The sequence below is a fragment of the Chiloscyllium plagiosum genome, chromosome 6, assembly GCF_004010195.1.
Source record: "Chiloscyllium plagiosum isolate BGI_BamShark_2017 chromosome 6, ASM401019v2, whole genome shotgun sequence".
In the NCBI taxonomy this organism is placed as follows: Eukaryota; Metazoa; Chordata; class Chondrichthyes; order Orectolobiformes; family Hemiscylliidae; genus Chiloscyllium; species Chiloscyllium plagiosum.
Window position 1 is genome coordinate 64,780,285 of NC_057715.1, and position 20,735 is coordinate 64,801,019.

Here is a 20,735-nt window from a genome sequence, read left to right on the forward strand (position 1 = left end):
ATCTGTGTGATGAAGCAGCATTTGTGATAAGTATGCTAAGCCTCCAGGGAATTTATGCATGCTTAATGATCTATCTTGTGATATTTCTATTTTATCAGACCAATTTCTCTGGGAATGCATGTACTAAATTTTAATCTTGTGTCCAGGTTGATGACAGGTTCAAGAAGAGTAACCAGGGTTCACCTCAAACACAATCAAAACAAAATAGTAAAATTTTGGAGCCTCCAGTGCCTTCTAGATCAGAATCATTTTCTAACGGAAGTTCTGAATCCAATCCAGCTGCATTGCAAAGGCCCATGGAGTCACAGGTACAGATCAAGAGCAGTATGTACATTAAGATGTTTGACACACTGCTGCCTGAGGGTAATAATTTGTACACATTAGGCAGGTGATTTATTTTTAAATGATTGGCATCGCATTTCTAAAACAATCATTCCTCCACTTGCGATGCTCAGCATCGGCCGTGTGCATCATTTATAAGGTTTACTGCAGGTATTCACCCAATCTCCTTTGTCAGAACTATCCAAACCCATCTCCACCACCATCTGGAAAGGCAGGGGCAGCAGATGCATGAAACTACCACCACTTAAAAGTTCCCCTCAAAGTCACTTATCATTCTGACTTGGGAATATTTCGATGCATCCTCAGTGTTGTTGTGTCATAATCTTGAGACACCATCCCTGTTGGCATTGTGGGGATATCAGCTGCACGTGGCCATTACAAGTAGGCAACAAATGCTGGCTACATTCCTGTGAATGATTAAAAGAATTGTGTAGACTGATGGCAGCTTCTGGAGGTTGCTGCTGGTCTTGGCCTTGGTAATGTATCTGTTCCTCCTCCATTTCTGTATTTTTAAACAAAAATTACTTCCAAAGGTTATTTGTGGAATTCTCTGATCATTTGTTCTAAGTTTATTTGTCCAAATAATGCTACCTACTGATTAAAATTAGCCTGGATGTTGGACAGTTAATGACTTCTGATGTTCCACTTCATTTAAGTACCTGAAAACCATTTTACATCACATTTTACTTTGAGCAGATTTTATGCCAATTACATTTAAAAATAGATCATTCTTCGAACAGCATATTGTATCTGTAATGCTGCATGTGAAATGATTTCTCAAAATGTAATGGAAAATATGCTGAGTTCTGGGACATAACAGAAAGTCTGAAGGTGCCTGTAAGAGTAAGGACTGGATAGAAGGATATATGTGTTGATTGTCAAAGAGTTATAAATTACCGTTCCTAACAAAATTTCTGGTGCCTGATTCGGTAGCTCTTATGGAGAATTTCACAATATTATAGAGTTGTCACAGTTTAATTATGAATTCTGTAATATAGTTTCTAGCTTTGTTAATGTCTAAAAACAAAATGTGAATTTCATCCTTTTAATGTCTTATTGACTTAAGTACAGCACTTAACAGCAAATGCAACTGAATTAATTTCCCGTTAGAGTAGTAGTATCATTGTATGAGGGATTGAGGAGATTGTTCACACAAATTCCACAAAGTCAAACAGAAGTCATAGTGGATTCACAAAAATGATGATCACTTGTTTGCAGTGGATTTGAATGTCAGAATAGTTTTGAGCTGAACTCTGGTGCTCAAATATTTTAATTAAACAACTGTCCATCTCCTATTATTCCAGAATTTACTTGAGCCAACATCATTCAAAATAAATTTTCTTAACTGCTGTGGGCGGCATGGTGGTAACAGTGGTTAGCACTGATGCCTCACAGCGCCAGAGACCCAGGTTCAATTCCCATCTCAGGCAACTGTCTGTGTGGAGTTTGCACATTCTCCCCGGTCTGCGTGGGTTTCCTCCGGGTGCTCCGGTTTCCTCCCACAGACACAAAAATGTGCAGGTTAGGTGAATTGGCCATGCTAAATTGCCCGTAGTGTTAAGTGAAGGGGTAAATGTAGGGGAATGGGTCTGGGTGGGTTGCTGTTCAGAGGGTTGGTGTGGACTCGTTGGGCCGAAGGGCCTTTTTCCACACTGTAAGTAATCTAATCTAATCAAACTTTGAAATCATTGAAAACTTATTGGAGATTAGTCTACTATGGTGTTGATAAAAATAGTTGGAAATGATTTGTTTCCAGTTAAGTCAGAATAATTATTTAAAAATATAAAATATTTTACTTTTAGTATCTCTGGTATCTGTTGCTGAGAAATTAATGTAGATTATTTTGAAGATTGTTTGTGTTAGTTTTGAATAATATGACAGATCTAGTATAGTCTCTTCTGGCATCCTGATTGCAATTTTTTGCAGTTTTATGTCCTACATAGTTCATTTAAGAATCTGTATTTTTAACAGGTTATTTTTCTTCTTTAATTTTAACACCATCAATTCTTACACCATATCATCATCATTTTCATCTGGGTGTTTGGAATCATTTCCGTAAATATTAAAGGTAAATGTTATTTGATTTACCAGTATAGCTATAATATTGATATTTCTGTTGCTTTAAGGTTCCAATGAGAGCAACACCTCGATCTCCTGTATTGTCGCGTCGAGATTCTCCATTGCAAAGCAGTGGTCAACCAAGTGTTCAAACTGGTCCAAAAAGTTCCACAAGGTATGGATCTTTACTGTGTTTAATAGTTTAAAACAGGAGCATATTCATTAAGAAAAACTGCCCACAAACAGCAGACATTTATAAAACATGACTGTACTGTTATTACTTCTTAGGACATGCGGAACTCAGTCACAGACAATGTTGTAACTAGCTTCCGCTTCTTTCTCTAAAGAGGAAAATGAGTTGGCTCTAAACTAATTGCCTTTTTGTTCTGTTAATTCCTTGTAAGTTTTATTAACAGCTGATGAAGGAAACAATTTGTGAATTCATTAAGTCACAACCATGCCAATTTCAAACTGTACAGAGACCCAAGAAAGGGAAATATGCAAAATAAAATTAGCATAGCGAAGCAGAGCAGTAATGTTGACAAATAGGTAGAATGCCATTGTCTTTAATTTCCTTCCCAATAAATTGTTGCAATAAATTGCTCATTGGTGATATTCACTAGAGTTTACCACTGGAGAAAATCTGTAGAAAAAAATAATTTTAACTTTTGAGCAAAATGAAACATGCAAAAAAGATGTTCACTGATAGATGCTGTAACTAGTCGTCTGTCTGCCCTCTGCAGAGCAGTATACATCATGACTCCTGGTAACCATCACAGTGTACTAGTTTCAGATGGCACATTGATCACCCATAAGAGAGAGTTAAGGAGAGGAGACATTTGCAAGAAAAGTTGTGACTAGGAATATTTAAAAATAAATTAATTTTGTTTTGGCTTTCCCAATCTTAAGAAATACTATGTATTAAGGAATATATGAATTATTTGCATTTCAGTATAGTACTTCTAGCATTTTCTGGTTTTATTTCAGAATTTCAGCATTTGATGTGTTTTGTTTTTGTATCATTAAATACTGCATTTAGAGTCTCATTTGCTGAGAGTGAATTGGTATAGATGGTTCAGTATCAGCAGGTTTGATTATACCAGCTGTCTGGGAGTCTTAGCTGTTGTTAAAGAATGAATTGATTAAATATTTGAGTTTCTAGTACGCAATTTTTCCTTCATTTATTGTGTGCTCTTAATGACCTAATGGTTGTATTCTAAAACTATGACTGCTTTATATTGATTTAATCTGTGAATTTTATGTTGCGCAGGCCACCTGTGAAGAGCTGAAGCTTTTTATTTAAATACATTTCTTCTGTAGCAATGTAGAGCCCAGGCTGTTGTGGGAGAGGGTGGAGAAACTCGTACCAAGACCAGGCAGTGGCAGTTCCTCAGGCTCCAGCAACTCTGGCTCACAGCCAGGATCTCATCCTGGCTCTCAAACTGGATCTGGTGAACGCTACAGGCTACGATGTGAGATTTTCCTTTCTGAATTATTTAAGTGCATTGTACACTGCTTTGCTCTTTGTTTCCTTGAAGAGCAGATTCCCTTGGTCATATTGGCTTTAAAGAAGAGGATGAAAAGTTCACCAAGTGAATGTAGTTATGGCTTTCAGATGGTTGGTTTTAGTTACACTTTTTACATTGAAGAAGAAACCTGTAGACATGCACTGCTGGTTACTCTAATGTTAGAGACTCTCTAACATTTAATACTTGCATGCAAAGGAAATTAGTTCTCTTTCAGTAGTAATCACTTTTATAAACAATTGTTTATTGTTAATATTTTTGTCAACACAGTAATTGCATTCAGTTTAAGCCACTATGTCAGGCTGTGAAATAAATGTGTACAAGTACTGCAAAAGTTTAAAAATCAGCAAAAGTTTAACTGCATATCATGATATTGACGTGGCCCAGATTCAAATTTGTAAATCTGCATGATTTTCAAACTGTTATTATAATGTTAGTTAATTTCATTTTTGTGCCTTTAGCTGCTTAGAATTTACATGTTTGTGTGCTTGCTTAGAAATCTTGAAATTTAGTGCTTTAGTACTTCGATTTTTGAGTCAAAAAGTATGGTGTGGAAAAGCACAGCTGGTCAGGCAGCATCTGATGAGCAGGAGAGTCAATGTTTTGAGCATAAGCTCTTCTTCAGGAATACCTGACTGGCTGTGCTTTTCCAGCGCCACACTTTTTGACTGTGGTCTCCAGCATCTGCAGTCCTCACTTTTTCACTTAGATTTTTGAACTAACTATTTTATTTACAGCGTCATCAAAGTCTGAGGGTTCACCATCCCAACGCCATGATAATCTTAACAAGAAACCAGAGGAGAAAAAGGACTTCAGGCCAAGTAGACCAGCTGTAAGCTTTTAAAGCTCACTTACTTGTAAATACTTATATCACATTTTCCAAACTGCAGTCCGTATAAACTTTCTTGAACAAACTTCATACAAATTAAATTTTGAATTAATTTTACATTTATGACACATCTAGTTCTTTGAATTCAAGTTTATGGATTTGCATGTTCCCAATTTGATATTGAAAGACATTTTATGAAATTATTTGTCACAAGTATTATTGTAGCAAATATATTTCCTCTTTTTAGAAACAAAATAATATGGTAGAAGTTTATGTTTGTTTATGGTGGTTTTTCTTCTCTTTCTCCTCCCCTTGAACCCTGTTGATTTGACCAATGATGGCTAATGACTCAATCACATGACCACTCACATGGGTTGCTGAATATTGTAGGGGGATGTGGTAAGATATGCCATTTTAGCAGTCTTCCTCATGTTTGCTTGCACTTTTAGTTGCACAGATTGATTTACTATATATACTCATGTATAGGTCAATCTCGTATAAGTCGACCCTTTATTTTGGCCAAAAAATCTTGTATTTTCCATACATCTTGTGTATAAGTTGACCCTACTATATCACATTAAATCGTATTCATTCATTCATACCAGTAGCTCTATTCATCACTCTTTGTTACTATATCGCATCTCCATTCATTCAAAACTCTGCTTACCACACTTGGGTTTACTACAGCATGTTTTGATTCATTCATTCATTCAGACTGGTACTAAGTCTGTCGGTACTTATCACGCTTTATAAAATGAGACGTCCAAAAGTTAATATTGTTAAAAAGTTAATTATTTTAATTGTGTCATTAAATCTAAATAAAAGTGTGATATATTAGTTACATACCGGTATATCTTTAATTCTTTGACAAATGTGTTAATATTGCTGAGGTTCATAACATATGAGTAAATGGAGAGAAACAGAAGAATTTGGCAGGAAAGTTCAAGATGTTTACACATTCAGAATTTAATAAATGTTTCATTTTAAGTATGCCATTATACCAGGCCATGATGATCTTTAACAGTGTGATTTTTCAGGATTTCAATGAATCTTTGACATGTTAAATTTTCATACCAGTCTCTTGCTTTTATCCGGTAATGACTTTTACTGTAACTCATTGTGTTTTTCTTCTTTACCCGGGATTAGTTGTGTGATCAAATCGACTTTTGCTAATATTACAGTATTTTGAACTGCACATGAATTTCAGCCCCTCAAAACTTGTGCCCGTGTATTAGTTGACCCCCTAATTTCAGCTTTTAAAAACCATCTTTAAAATTTGACCTATACACGAGTATATATGGTATTTGTTGAAAACTCCTGATGTGTATGCTTTTTTGGGGTTCCAGTCCATACTTTTAATAAACAATGTGTTCTGAGTTTTTGGATCATTGTTAATGTGTGTATGTTGGTTTTTTTATTCTGTTACGTTTTAACTACATTTATTTTAAGTGCAAAACATTAGAGTTAATAAACTCTAAATTTAATAGCAAACATTTGATTCCTTTTGAATATTTTTGTTGAGGATGACTATTTATCAAAGGCTGAAATACAGGGATACAATTAATTTGTTTTATCATGAGAAGTATGAAAAACAAATATTTTAATTGAATAAAATAAATATTTCGACTTGACCTCTATGATTTTATATTGTTTTAAACCAGCCATTTATGGCTGAAATTTTTGGAATGGCACAAAGTGCAGCAAATGGATGAAGAAGCTGTGTCAAATCATGCTGACTTATGCATAATTTTGTTTTGATGCTGGTTGAAATAGGGTGGAATTATTGTAAGTAAAGACTGTATTTTTACAGATCATTGTTTTGGCACTTCTCATTTAAAAAAAAACTTGCATTGAAAAGTAAATCCTTTGACTTCCCTGGTGTCTCAAACTAACTTAGTTATAGTGGAATTTGCATCTGGTTGAATGTTGCAATTTGCGGTTTAACTATTTTATGAAATAATTTTGGCCATTTCTGTATCAATCTCAACTTAAGTCCAGTGCCATTGTCTATTTATTCCATCTATTCTTTTTAAAAGGCTTTAACATCAGATCAAATTCCATGTATTTCTAAGATGCGTTTATACCTTTGCCTGCCTGAGTTCTTGCTTCTGTTGCTTTCCTTCACCTATGCATTTCAGTTCCCAGGCTGGTTTATTGTTTACTTAATTTACAAGGAAATAGTAAACTGTTAGATCATGAAAATATTTCCGGTCAATGAAAATATTTTACTTCAAGGATGTCCATATTATGTACAATAATAAAATTTGATCATGGCATGAAGTAAATTTTGCAGCTTTTTAGTGTTTCATAGCCTGTTGTTGACATGTCATTGTATTTGATCAGTGTAAACACCGAACCTCAATCGTTGGCAAATGACTTCATTTCTTAGTTTCAGGATCTTGCTGCTTTGGCTAAAGAGCTTCGAGCTGTGGATGATGTTCGACCTCCTCAAAAAGTTACAGATTATTCTTCATCAAGTGATGAATCAGGAACTACTGATGAAGAAGATGAAGATTTGGAACAAGAAGGGACAGATGAAACCGGACCTATGTCAGATGATGCTCGAGCAGTGTACGTAATTTTAGTTAATGGCAGTGATGAAAATAATTTATTTGTGACTCATTTCAAGAATTGGAAACGCTCGTAAGATAGAACTCAGCAGCATTATTTTGAATATCTCTTAAGAGCTGTTTCTTTGCCAGTTTTTCTTTAAAACGGAAGCTTAGTTTGAATTATATCTTGACACCTTACAGCAGAGAAAGAGGTCACTCATGCCTTCACTCAGGGTTGTTTTTTTTTTTGAAAATTTCACACTCTGGCCTTTTGGCACAGAAATACTAAATTAGTCCCTTGAGTAAATGTAACAAATGGTCATTCTTGTTAATTCAGAAATCTGGTGATTGTTTTGTATTTGCCTAGGTCTGTCTGTCTGGTAATTTGCTGACTTTGAATACACTGATCAATGTTTAACTATTGTGATGACTTTGGGAATATTGGGGCTTCATGTCCAGTGCACTAGCCCAGTGAGGGGTGTCACCATCCTCAACTAACCTCTACTTTATGATTCTTATCCAATTGCATCTCCACATTACTGCTGTTCTTTTAATCTCATTATCTTTATTTTGCTCTGTTATGTAACATAATATGTAATATAATGCATAATATATAGCACTTCGTCGCATACTTTTGAAAGTTCTTGTGTGCAACATCAATTTCACCATTCAGCAACCCTCTCCAATATTTCATCTAAGAACTCAATCAAGTTAGTAAAACACAATTTGGTTTTAACAGATCCTTGCTGATTTTCACAGGCTGTACTTTTTCAAATGTCAATGAATATTTTCCTGGATTGTTACAGATGCTTTCCCAATACTAGTGCTTGGCTAACTGTATTTGCCAGGATTTTCCTCCTCCTTTTCCTGTTTCAACATTTCTATAATTTGCAAATGCCCTCTCCCTTGTCCTCTTGTACCGCCTACACATTTAAGGAGTTTTGGGAGATTTTAGCCAATGCCTCTACAATTTTAATCTTCCTTTAGTTTTTATGTTGGATGTATCTTAGCAGACGGGGTGACATTATTTTTGAACTCCCAGTATCCCCAATGTTTCTCCTTTACTGCTACATTGGCAGCACTTCGCCTCATGAAAACTGATGCAAAGAAGTAACTCACTACTTCAGCGAATGTATCTAATCCACTGAAGATCTTTCCCTTGGACTCAAATTTCCTTTGACTGCCTTTTTAATGCAATGCACCTTTTTCATATTTGCTGACATTACAACATTGGTATGGTGTAATAAAATAAGTTGAAATGTGAAGCCATTAAAATGGGTGCAGGTAATTTGCATTGTTGTTACACATGTCTTCAGTATGACTGACTATGAATGGCCTGAACTTCGAATTGGATTCTACAACTTCACAATTTAACTGAATTTCCAAAATGTTCTCAATTACATACTGTATATGTCTACATTTTTTCTATCAGATCTTCAAAACTGAGCAATGGTGAAACTGAATCAGTGAATACGATGATTGTTCATGATGATCTGGAGCTGCTGGCTGAAACGCCTGTTACTCCCTCTAAAGATGGCACTTTAATTGTTCGACAGGTACCGTATTTCAGACAAAGATCTGCCTTTTGTCTATTAACTCTTACTGAGCAGAATGTTTTCTGCTATTTTTCATGTTAATACCTTAGCAATTGATATAAATGTATCAGTTCTTCAGTCTAGATTTCCTTTTTTATTTAGCACAAAAGATATTCTTATTTTTTTCTATTTGCTGCAGTTGTCTTGCATGTGTTACTATGTCCATCTTGGAAGTTAAAACCTTGAGTTTAGATGGACAGGAAGTGACTGCAGAGAAAAATGATAGATGCACAATGTTCATTTCTAAAGTCTGACACCAGTTCATGATGTTTTTAAATTAAACTAACCTGTCTGTAAGCCATCATTCATGTAAGTGTTTTACTCTAACTTCAGACATTTTTTAAAAAAACTAAAACCTCACATTTGCAGCTGTAGTTAGGTAATTCCATTTTTAACTCCATTAAGCAGCATTGCTACAAAAATGGAAACACCTACAGAGTGACATATTGATTTTCCATACTACATTCTCTTTAAATTCCATGACATTAGTTATTACAAGCAATTTAAATTATTAATTACCCAACAGCACATCAAGTACATGCTGTAATGTTTGTCACTTTTGGAGTATTTTACTGCTTCAGATCAAATTAACATCTTACATTTCCATCTAAGAGAGCTTTAGAATTTAGGTAACGTGCAATATTTTTATTGAAACCACTGCTGAATTTGTAACTAGTCTTTGTTCTGCCTGGAGTAATGTGAAGTGCTTATCTATTGAAGTGGTTTTGTCAAATTATACCAAATTTACTTGTTAGAACTAGTTGTGCTGCGATAAAAGCTGAAAAATCCAACTTTGCATTAACTCTTCTGCCAATTAACTGTTAGGGTGATAGGTATTCAAGCAACTCTTCAGCAAGACAAGTATGCCTGTTTTTTCTACAGAGCGCAGGTGAATTAAAGCGTGCCAGCCACCATGAGAGTAATGGCTTTGCAACCCGCATTCACCTCTTGCCAGATCTCATACAGCAAAGCCATTCCTCCACCTCCCCAACCAGCCAGCAGTCTCCCATCATGCCCCCTCAGCTGCCCCAGGACGAGCTCACTACTAATGAGGTATGTTTGACACGATAGCCGGCTGCTGTTCTGGCATACCACTCCTGTAAACTAGTTAGTCACAACAGCACTCCAGTCAATCTCAATGCTTCTCATCTTTAACTTTTTCTGTGTGTCAGTTCTACACTGCTATTGTCTAAAACACTAAATCCTCTTACAGGGTAGAATGTTTTAATTCCAAAACTTGCCAGTTAATGAATATTATAAAGTTTGATTTGTAAAATGAGAACAAAAATCTCAGTCATTCACTATTGCCACTGAGTTAAGAAAGCTGACTAATCTGACTTTGAGTTTTGAATTGGACTTGAAATTCTAAATATATTTTTCTAAGAACATGGGCATGACATGTAGCCAAACACAACTGTATTCAAGAAATATTCTGTTCCAGCAGGTGATGTGATTGGCACTCATAGGCTTTATGAATGGCAATTTACCACTCGCTGCAGATTTCCAGTTAACTGTGATAGGAGAAAATGAGGACTGCAGATGCTGGAGATCAGAGCTGAAAATGTGTTGCTGGAAAAGCGCAGCAGGTCAGGCAGCATCCAAGGAGCAGGTCCTGAAGAAGGGCTCATGCCTGAAACATCGATTCTCCTGCTCCTTGGATGCTGCCTGACCTGCTGCGCTTTTCCAGCAACATATTTTCAGTTAACTGTGATACAATTGTGAACGGAAATACTGAAGCTGATATAATGTGAAGTTATCCATATGTATGTCTAGATCTCAATGGGGAAAGTAAGCTAGATTTTATTCAGCAGAATGACAATTAGTTACAATAAATAGAAATTTCTCACTCGTGCTCTCCTTCAGTTAATGACCTGATCCATCTATTAAAAATTATAACTATAAAACATCCTAATATTCAAAAGGTATTGTACATTTCATTCGATCTGTGAATTAATGCAATCTGACCTTGTTACATAAAGGGAAAACACTCAAGTCAACTTTTGCAATCAGTAAGCCTTGAGGAAATTGTTTTATTGAAAGTTTTAAGACCTTTTAAAAATGAAAGTTCCATACATGAGCGAAAGGTTTAAAATAAGCCTGACTGCTCCATGCATGCATCCCAAAATTACTCCATCCCTTTATTCCCTCTAACAGGTGAGGCAGAAATTTAAAAAACACTTGTAATTCTTGCTCTCACACATGCCCTAGTTCTCCCCCTCCTCCCATCACCATCTCTCCTTTTTCCTCCCTCTCCCTGCCCCATCCTGTCCCCCTCTCTTCCCCTCCTCATAAACTCCCTCCTCCCCCATTTCCCACATTGTCACCTTTCATGCTCTTTCACCATCTTCTCCTGTCCCATCTGTCACCCCATTCTTGCCCTCCTTTCTTTCTTCCTGTTCCCAACCCCTCTCTCCCTCTCCCTGTTTGCACCCCTCTCTCACTCTGTGTGTCTGCCAACCCCTATCTCTGCCTCCCTGTCTCTTTTTCCTTCCAACTCTCCGCCTGCATCTGCTCCTTCTCTCTTTCTCTGTTTTGCCTGTTCCTCTCTCAGCTTGTCTGCCCATCTCTTGTTTTAACTCTGGGTTGAGGCCCATCAGGATGCGGGAGCCTGTCAGCCCACAGCTCCAGTACTTCGTTTAATACTACAACCCTACTATTAGTAATTTTCCTGTGTCTCGGCTCCCTTCCATGTCCTGATTCAGAGCTATTGTGGAGTGTGCCAGTTGTTCGTTATTCCTCCATTATATGACATAAATTATTCCTGTCTAACTTATTGATTTTCTTAGAAAAAATTTTAAATTAAACTACCTCTCAACTGTTGCAGTTCAGTGAAATGCATGCCTTCTCATAATTTATCCTTTAAATCCCTAATATAATTTCAGTAAATTTACAATGTGCACCGTTCAAAGTTATGTATATGGTTTGGTGCCATAACTAAATACAGTACTCGAGATGAGGACAGAATAGAACTGTATAATTGAAGTAAATCTTCCTCACTTTATAAATACCAGCATTCCATTTGACTTGATTTTCATTTTTGTACCTATTCACTATCCTTCAGTGATTTTTGTGCGCACACCCACAAAATCCTCTGCCCTCCTCAGTTGCTAGGTTGTTGCATTCAAGAAAATACTCAGATGTCAGTTTCTTAGGTGGATAACAGTAGGACTTTGTCACATGACTCCCGTCTGTCCCCACTTGTGCAATATCTGCAGGTCCATTTGTAACTTTCTGTTTCTATTGAAAGAACTTAATCTTAATTGTCATCTGAAAATTTGGCTGCCCAAATCTCTTCATATTTCCAAGTTATTCATGTATTAGTTGAAAGGTTGAGACCCCAGTACAGATCACTCTGCACTGTAATGTGCCACATCTTGCTTTATACAATGGTTTACCCAATAATTTTATTGCAGTTTACTCCCTCAATTTTGACAGTAGTACTAAGTTTGGTTTCTTGTCGAGAGCGTGGTGCTGGAAAAACATAGCAGATCAGGCAACATCTGAGAAGCAGGAGAATCGACATTTCAGGCATAAGCCCTTCATCAGGAACCTTATTGTGCACTAAAGGATTTGCAAGATTAATGAAGATTAAGGAACAATGTATTAAAATTCTTACAAATCCATTGATTTTGTATTTTCTAATATTGAGTATTCAATTAGGATCGAACAATGCCATTTTTGGGTTGGAGATTCTGAGGAACAATTATTTAGAATATCAGAGTGATCAGGGATAAATTATTCTGCTTTGGGTTCCAATAAGACATAATTGCTCTCGAGTTGGTGTGTGTCTTTGTCAAACACCCTGCCCATTCCGCACTCAATGATCAAAAAAAGGAAAATGGCACTATGATACTTGGTGCTTATGAGAAAATGAAATCTCAAACTGTTATAACCACCAAGTTAATTTTGTATTAATATAATGGGTGGAGAGAAAGTGAACACTGTTTGCTTTACTAAGGAAAGTTTTCTTTGGCTGAAAAAAGATGACTAGGTAAGCATGCAGTGCTATTTCAATCACAATCTTCTGTATTCCATTTCAATCATTTTGGAGTAATCATCCTAGCATTTATAAGCATTAAACTGGCAAGTTTTATTTGCTTTTTGAAGTATCATTGTCATTTCATTTCATTTCACTAATATTCTCATTTCTTGTTTAACCACTTTTCATATGTTTTGTGCTTCTGCAATCAGACTTGTATGTTTTGGTTAGGGAAAAGCAATATTAACCCTTTGATCACTGCAGTCACATTTCTGCATCACAATTTAGTTGGTTAGACTTTTTGTTTCCCCCTGAAATTGCGGTGTATTATTTGGCTCAGCAGATATTGCTAAAATTCCAATTCCAAGATTCAATCAAAGGCAAGATCAAATTGACGGGAAGTTCTCATGTTGAGTTTAAACACAGCCATTGACCACTTGGACTGAATGGTCGTCTTGTTTTAAATCCTAACTATTAAATTGTTTCATTAAGTTTTGCTATTTTAACATGCAAACTTTTCTTCAGTGTACTTTTGGAAGTATACATATTTAATGAGAAAGACATTCAGTAGTCAGAGGGTTAAATGTAATAAAATGTCATTCTCCAGTTTTGCAAAAATAACCCACTTTTCTTAAGGATTTTATACATATACCATAAATGCATTTGTTTCACTTGATAAGTTCATACTCCCTGCTGGTTCACATAATCAGTCCTCACCTTTCCTCTCTCATCTCCTTAGCAACCCTGGCTGTAAGATGTTTCTGTTTCTCCCGCCATCCACTATCTCTGGCCTGCACTTGCCCCTTCCCCTGAACTTTGTCATCCTTCCTTTTCTCTCTCTGACTCAACTGGAATCTCAACCTGCAGCTGCCCCATTGAACCCTTCTTGAATATGATTTTAATGCCATTTGTACGATAGTTCTGGGTTATTTTTGTGAAAATGGGGCAGTTCCTTTTACTGCAAAGTAGAATGTACCTGAAATTTCAACTTTGGAAGACTTGGCTTCATAATTCTGTTTTGTGTAAAGTAAAGCTAAGGTAAAACTTATAATTAGAAATAGGTTTTGGTCCGAAGTATGTACAATGTTTAGTATGGAGGAATATCGGATTGAATTATGAGGGATCTGAACTTTCATGAGTACAATCCAGAGTGGTTTAGCAACATTGTTGTTGTAAATATATACATCAATGATGTTCTAGCATGTTGTTGGACTTGAATTCTAGTAAGATCTCTTTCTAAGTTGCATCAGCTTTCATATGGTGAAACACATTGGAAAAATGAGCAATTTAACTTTTTAATTAGATTTTGCAAGAAGAGGCAACTATTTTAAGACTGCAAGAATTTAACTTAGTATTTTAGTTTGATGGTATCCAAGATACCCGTTAGAAAGTCACTGTTTACAGTAGTACCCCTTAAATGAGAAGTTCAGAAAAGTGTGAATACATTGTTTTGATGCTGATTAGTTTAGTGTGCTGTAAGAAATATGTGTAATTGGGTAAACTTGGCAGCAGCTGCATGCACATAATCCAAACCAGATCTTTATTTTTACATATATATACAAAATAATCACTACATGGTTGCATGGAAAATTTTTAGTACTAAAATGTAATGTTTTTTGTAACTTTCTCCTGTTTGCCAAATGTACCTTTTGGCATTTCTTAGTGATTATATGGTACACTCTATTGGTTCAATTAGTCTTCAAAGGACTTACTAATTTTATAGATTTTCATTTTATTACTTATGACATACAAACTTCTAAAATACAAAATGTCTTAAACACATTTCTGAACAATTGCGTTTAATTATGTTTGCAACTTTAATTGTGACAACTCATGCAATTTGCATTGGAAATGAGGTGTAGCAGTGAATTTCATAAGGCATTCAACATTTCTCATAATTAATATAAGGTGAAAAGCACTTGCGCTTTTCATTTACAGAGCTGTTTTAGTCTCTGCAACTTTAGTCAGGTTTTAACCGATCGTTTTATTTGAAAGGTTTGATTTAAACATTAAAACTAGTTAATATACAATCTTGTATCCCCTTCAAAAATGAGCTGCTTCCTTCCACTTGAGAACCTGTTGATGTAAAGTGTAAACTAATTTTACTTTGGAGACATTCAAATAACCACAATTCTAAAATGCAGTTGCAATTTTTTCCTTATGCATAAAGAGAGTGGTTGATAAATAAACAGCCAAAGAATGTGGTGCTGGAAAAGTATAGCCAGTCAGGCAGCATCTGAGGAGCAGGAGAGTTGATGTTTCGAGCATTCGTTCTTCTTCAGGAATGAGAGGGTGGCCCAAGGGGGCTGAGAGATAAGTGGGAGGGGATTTGGGCTGGGGGGAAGGTAGCTGGGAATGTGATAGATAGATGAAGGTGAGTGGTGAAGGTGATAGGTTGGAGATGAGGGTGGAGTGGATAGGTGGGTAGGAAGATGGGCAGGTAGGACAGTTCAAGAGGGTGGTGCCGAATTGGAGGGTTGGATCTGTAATAAGGTTGGGGGGGTGGAGGAGAAGTGGGGAAACTGGTGAAATTTACATTGATCCTGTGTGGTTGGAGGGTCCCAAAGTGGAAGATGAGACGTTCTTCCTCCAGGCATTGGGTGGCTAGGGTTTGGCGGTGGAGGAGCCCCAGGACTTGCATATCTTTGGCGGAGTGGGAGGGGAACTTAGTGTTTGGCCACAGGGTGGTGGGGTTGTTTAGTTCGTGTGTCCCAGCGATGTTCTCTGAAACGTTCCACAAGTTGGCGTCCTGTCTCCCCAGTGTAGAGGAGACCACACCGAGAGCAATGGACTCGAGATGATGTATGTGGAAGGATCCTTTGGGGCCTTGCACGGAGGGGTGGGGGCTGCTTTTCCAGCACCACACTCTTCAACTCTGATCTCCAGCATCTGCAGTCCTCATGTTTTCCCAAATAAACAGCCAAGCAAATATTAAAATATTTATCAAATCTGCAAATGTCAATAAGATCCTTCACATATGCAAAATTCTGGGGATATTAGAAAAGTTCAGCATGTCAACAGCTTCTGTGGAGAGAGAGAGAGAGAGAGAAAAGCAGAGTTAGTGTTACACCTCTACATGCCATCATCAGAACTGGGAAAAATTAGGACTGTATTAGATTTTGGACAAGTGAAGATGGGGATGAGACGAATAACAAAAAAGCAGCTCTGTGATGAAATGGAGAGAGGAAGAAATTAAATGAGAAAAAGTTTAATTGTGCAAGGTCAAAGGGAGTTGTTGTGAGAAAAATATAGAAATGAAAGATCTATCTCAAGGGGATACGAATCGCAGAATCCTGAATTAGTATTGTCCAAGAGCATAGGAAAAGGGGATGAGAGATAAAAATGAGGAAGGGAAAAAATTGGGGGGGAAGAAAAACAAACAATGGGGACAGACATTATAACAGATAATTGTGGAACTTCATGATGAGTCCAGAAGGTTTTCAAGTGTTCAGTAGAAAGATTAGGTGCTCTTCAAGCTTATGTTGAGTTTCATTAGAACACAGCACATATGCAAGATACAAACATCAGCATGCGTGTTAAGTGGCAACTTAAAATAACAGGCATTATTGGGCCCAGGTTCACACTTGTAGACTGAAAAAGAAGACTTGGAACAGAGTTGTTTCAACAAAGTAGTCATGCAGTCTTCATTTAAGCTGTCCAGTGTAGAGTAGACCAGTAACTATAATATGTCAATTTTTTAAAAAAAAACAGAAGAAAACCATTGCTTCATCCCAAAGGTGAGGCTTTCATGTAAATAGCACAGGTGAGGTTACCATTTGTGGCCCACTCTTACTTGCTGCTGACTGGTTAGCTGAGATGATAGAGCAAGGTGCTAATAACATCAAGGTCGTTGGTTCAATCCCCATACTGTCGAAAAAACATGAAGAAGAACAACTTAGCATTATGCTGAGTTCAGTGATTCAGGTGGGTGAGTAAGAGAATGAAGCTGATGGTTTTACTAAGGTCAGATTTTTCAAGGTTGGTCCTTTCTCCTCAACTGCATGTTTCTCCCTACCTTGTTTGGCAAGGTACATCAAGTTTTTCTGTTCTATTTCATATACTTGTGCACTCAGCCATTTCCCCCCAGATCAGTGATAAGGCGTATCATCGATCCCACTAGCCTTCATGTTTGACAGATCAGTCTCTGCCTTGATGCCATCTCTGGAATGATCCCATCACCAAATACAATTTCGGCTCACTTCCCTCTCCTCATTACCTCTACAAAGCCCTTGTTCAGTCTGCAATCAGTCCCAACCCTCCTTTCCTTCTTAAAATGTAAGTAGTTATCCAGAAAATGCAAATCTTGCCCTTTTATGTCTTTCCTCTTTCATGGTTTAAGAAGCAAAATACACTTTTCAGATGAAACGGTGATTTCCCTGTTATTTTTCAATTTACTATACTGTATTCACCATTACTGTCTAATATTTACGTTGGGCAGACCAAATTTAAACTGGGTGACCACTTCTCTCACTCCTCAACTGAGCATCCCACTCTCACCTATTGCTTGGCCGAATGCAGTGCACTGGCACAAGTTTGAGGAAAGGCACTTCTTTTGTCTTCTTGCTTTACAATCTCTAGGATAATCATTGATTTCAACAATTTTAGATGGTAACCTCTGCCCCCATTTTGTTTTATTTCACTTTTTTTTAAACTTTATTTCCATCTGCTTTGCTTTCAGTTATTTATGATCCTGCTGTTCATACCACCTCTTGGCATATCTTCTGTTCATTAATTTGTTTCATTACCACAATTATATTTGGATCATTCACCCTTATGTCATTTAATCATCTCTCTTTCATATCCTTTTGCTGGCATTACCTTCCCTGCTTTTGCTTGCTCAAAACCTAATACACTTCTAACTCTGACCAATTCTGATGTAAAATCATGGACCTAAAATATTAACTGTTTCTTTCTCCACGTATGCTGCCATATCATGTTTCTTTCAGTGTCTAAATAACCGGTCTTATTGAAATTGTGCATTGTTAAAATGTTCAGTTACCCAAAACTGACACTGAAACCAATAACTGGGTAACACAGGTTTACATTTGGAAGTAAGTCAATGTTTGATCAAATTTATCAAGTCTAAATTATGTTAAGCTATTTACTCTAGAAGGATTGGTGTGTTTCTTTGGATTATTAGATATGCTGGTCAGAGTTTTGTTTACACCTTGTCTGCAACATTTTATATATTTATAATATGCAACTTAAGTTTGAAGTTAACACAATTTTAGGTTAAAGTATGTTTTTCTGTGCAGAATTCACAGTTTGCTTCTTCATTTATATGCTAAGTTAAAGAATGTAACAATCCATTTGGCGCTGGTTTGTGTGATAGGCTCATGTCAGTTAACTCATGACATTAGAAAGTTATAGAATTGTGATAAGTTAGTGCAAAGTTAGCTTTTAAAAGTAGATTGACCATGTGAATGCTTGCTGTTATATATGTAAAATGATTAAATTCAGAAACGTGCAATTTCAAATAACAGTGGATCTCTCTCAAGTGTATTCTGCCTTGTCTTTTGCCTCTTCTAATTTTAATTCACTTTAATTGAATGTTCCTATTATAGACCCCATCAGCAGGAAATACACTCCAGAAACACAAATCATCATCTTCATTCACACCATTTATAGATCCCCGATTATTGCAAATATCCCCATCTAGTGGAACCACTATATCTTCAATGGGTAAGTGATAAAATACAGTGCATTTGTCATGATATAAAAGATTATGGTGACTGTAATTCACTTTGTAAAGGAAATGCAATTGGAAGGATCTGCTGCAATAAACATCTTAAAACTTTGAATATATGTTCCCATTGTTCTCAAGTGGGTTTGGACACGTGAAAGATATTGTAACAAGTCTTGGATTTATTAATATGAATTAGACAGAGTGAAAAAGGCACAGACATTTCATTAGAACAGTTTAAAGGTAAAGGGTGGACAGTGGACCAAATGGATACCTCTTATGCTGTGATTGACCACCTTTCAATTCAATGTCTAAACAAAAACAAAACCAACGAACTGCAGATGTTGGAAATCAGAAACAGAAACAAAAATTGCTGGAAAATCCCTAAGTCTGGCAGCATCTGTGGAACAAAACTGAGTTAACGTTTGGGTCCAGTGACCCTCACTTCTGAAGAAGGGTGTGCTTGTGCACAGCTGCAACAGGGATCTGTAATCTGTGCCCTTTGCAGCATTGACTTCCAGTTTTGGAAGTTGTTACCATGTATGAACCTCCTGAGATTCAGAGGAAAAAGGATTTTTGAGAATGCTGCTTGTGTGTATATGTTCTTTCTGCCTGCAAAAAAAAGACGTGTGTGTGTGTGCGCGCGTGTGTGTGTGCGTGCGCACGCTGCAATGTAAGTCTGATGATTCTAAATTGGTTGTAAATGCTGTTCTTTGCACATTTCGGATTATTTAGCAAAGTCTGTCTGAAATTGCCTCATAACTGAAGTCCGTCATTCTTGATATCTTTTTAGCAAGCCTCTTCTGTACATCTCCCAAGACATGACATTCTTTCTACTCTCCCTGAGACTGTGCAAAGAATTTGTAAAAGTTTAACACATTTTTCCATGCAATTGCCTACGAAGTTAAAAATCTCACAACACCAGGTTATAGTCCAACAGGTTTATTTGGAAGCACTAGCTTTCGGAGCGCTGCTCCTTCATCGGGTAGCCATGGAAGGGGATCATAAGACACAGAATTTATAGCAAAAAATTTAGTGTCATGCAACTGAAATGATATATTGAACAAACCTAGATTGCTGTTAAGTCTTTCATCTTTTAGAATGGATTGATGAAATGGAAATAGAAAATTGCATTTTAAATCATTAATTTCTTTATTCATTCATGGGATGAGGACGTCACTGGCTATGCAGCATTTTTACTCATCCCTAATTGCCCAGAAGGCAGTTAAGAGTCAACCACATTGCTGTGGGTCTGGAGTCACGTGTAGGCCAGACCAGCTTCCTTCCCTGAAAGACATTAATGAACTAGATGGGTTTTTCCAACAATTGACGATGGATTCATGGTCATAATTAGACTCTTAATTCCAAACTTTTATTGAATTCAGATTTCACCGTCTGCCATAGCGGATTTGAACCCAGGTCCCCAAAGCATTTCCTTGGTCTCTGGATTAACAGTCCAATGATAATACCACTAGGCCATTGCCTCCCATTTCTTTGCAAGGTTTTCTTTGAATACTTGGATGTGAGCCATCAGGCCTCTTTGTTAATCTGTCCAATTTGATTGTTGTTGCTACGATTAGATAGTCATGGAACAACAAAGTTTAATTTGGAACTGTTTTGAGTTGTAAAGGGGCTCAATGTTATTCAAAGAACATTGAGGGCAGCACAGTGGCTCAGAGGGCAGCAGTATGGTGGCTCAGTGGTTAGCACTCCTGCCTCACAGCTCCAATGAAGTAGGTTTCTAAAATCCAGTGAGTATAAGCCCATTCTATTCAACTTTCTTCATAAGACAACATCTTAGAATCATAGAGTCATAGAGATGTACAGCATGGAAACAGACCCTTTGGTCGAACTCTTCCATGCTGACCAAATATCCTAAATAAATCTGGTCCCATTTACCAGCATTTTGTTCATATCTATCTAAACCCTTCCTATTCATATACCCATCCAGATGCCTTTTAAATGCTGTAATTGTACCAGCCTCTTCCACTTCCTCTGGCAGCTCATTCCATACATGCACCACCCTTCTATGTGGAAAAAGTTGGCACTTAGGTCCCTTTTAAATATTTCCCTTCTCACCTTAAACATATGCCCTCTAGATGTGGAATACCTCACTCTGGGGAAAAGACTTTGTATATTTAGCCTATCCATGCCCTTCATGAACTTCTATA

At 36.9% G+C, this 20,735-nt stretch overlaps 1 protein-coding gene across 6 annotated transcripts in view; it reads left to right on the forward strand.

The window, feature by feature from the left end:
- LOC122550648 (mitogen-activated protein kinase kinase kinase kinase 4) overlaps positions 1-20,735 on the forward strand; it is a 285,957-nt gene that overhangs the window by 219,675 nt on the left and 45,547 nt on the right. For 3 of the 6 annotated variants that reach the window (XM_043691715.1, XM_043691712.1, XM_043691714.1), the window contains 9 exons: positions 147-308; positions 2,469-2,575; positions 3,721-3,872; positions 4,664-4,758; positions 5,146-5,154; positions 7,145-7,326; positions 8,740-8,863; positions 9,785-9,955; positions 18,446-18,563. In XM_043691715.1, the coding sequence (XP_043547650.1) occupies positions 147-308; positions 2,469-2,575; positions 3,721-3,872; positions 4,664-4,758; positions 5,146-5,154; positions 7,145-7,326; positions 8,740-8,863; positions 9,785-9,955; positions 18,446-18,563 (1,120 nt within the window). The remainder of the gene's footprint in view (positions 1-146; positions 309-2,468; positions 2,576-3,720; positions 3,873-4,663; positions 4,759-5,145; positions 5,155-7,144; positions 7,327-8,739; positions 8,864-9,784; positions 9,956-18,445; positions 18,564-20,735) is intronic. The other 3 variants (XM_043691718.1, XM_043691717.1, XM_043691713.1) reach the window with 2 other exon arrangements.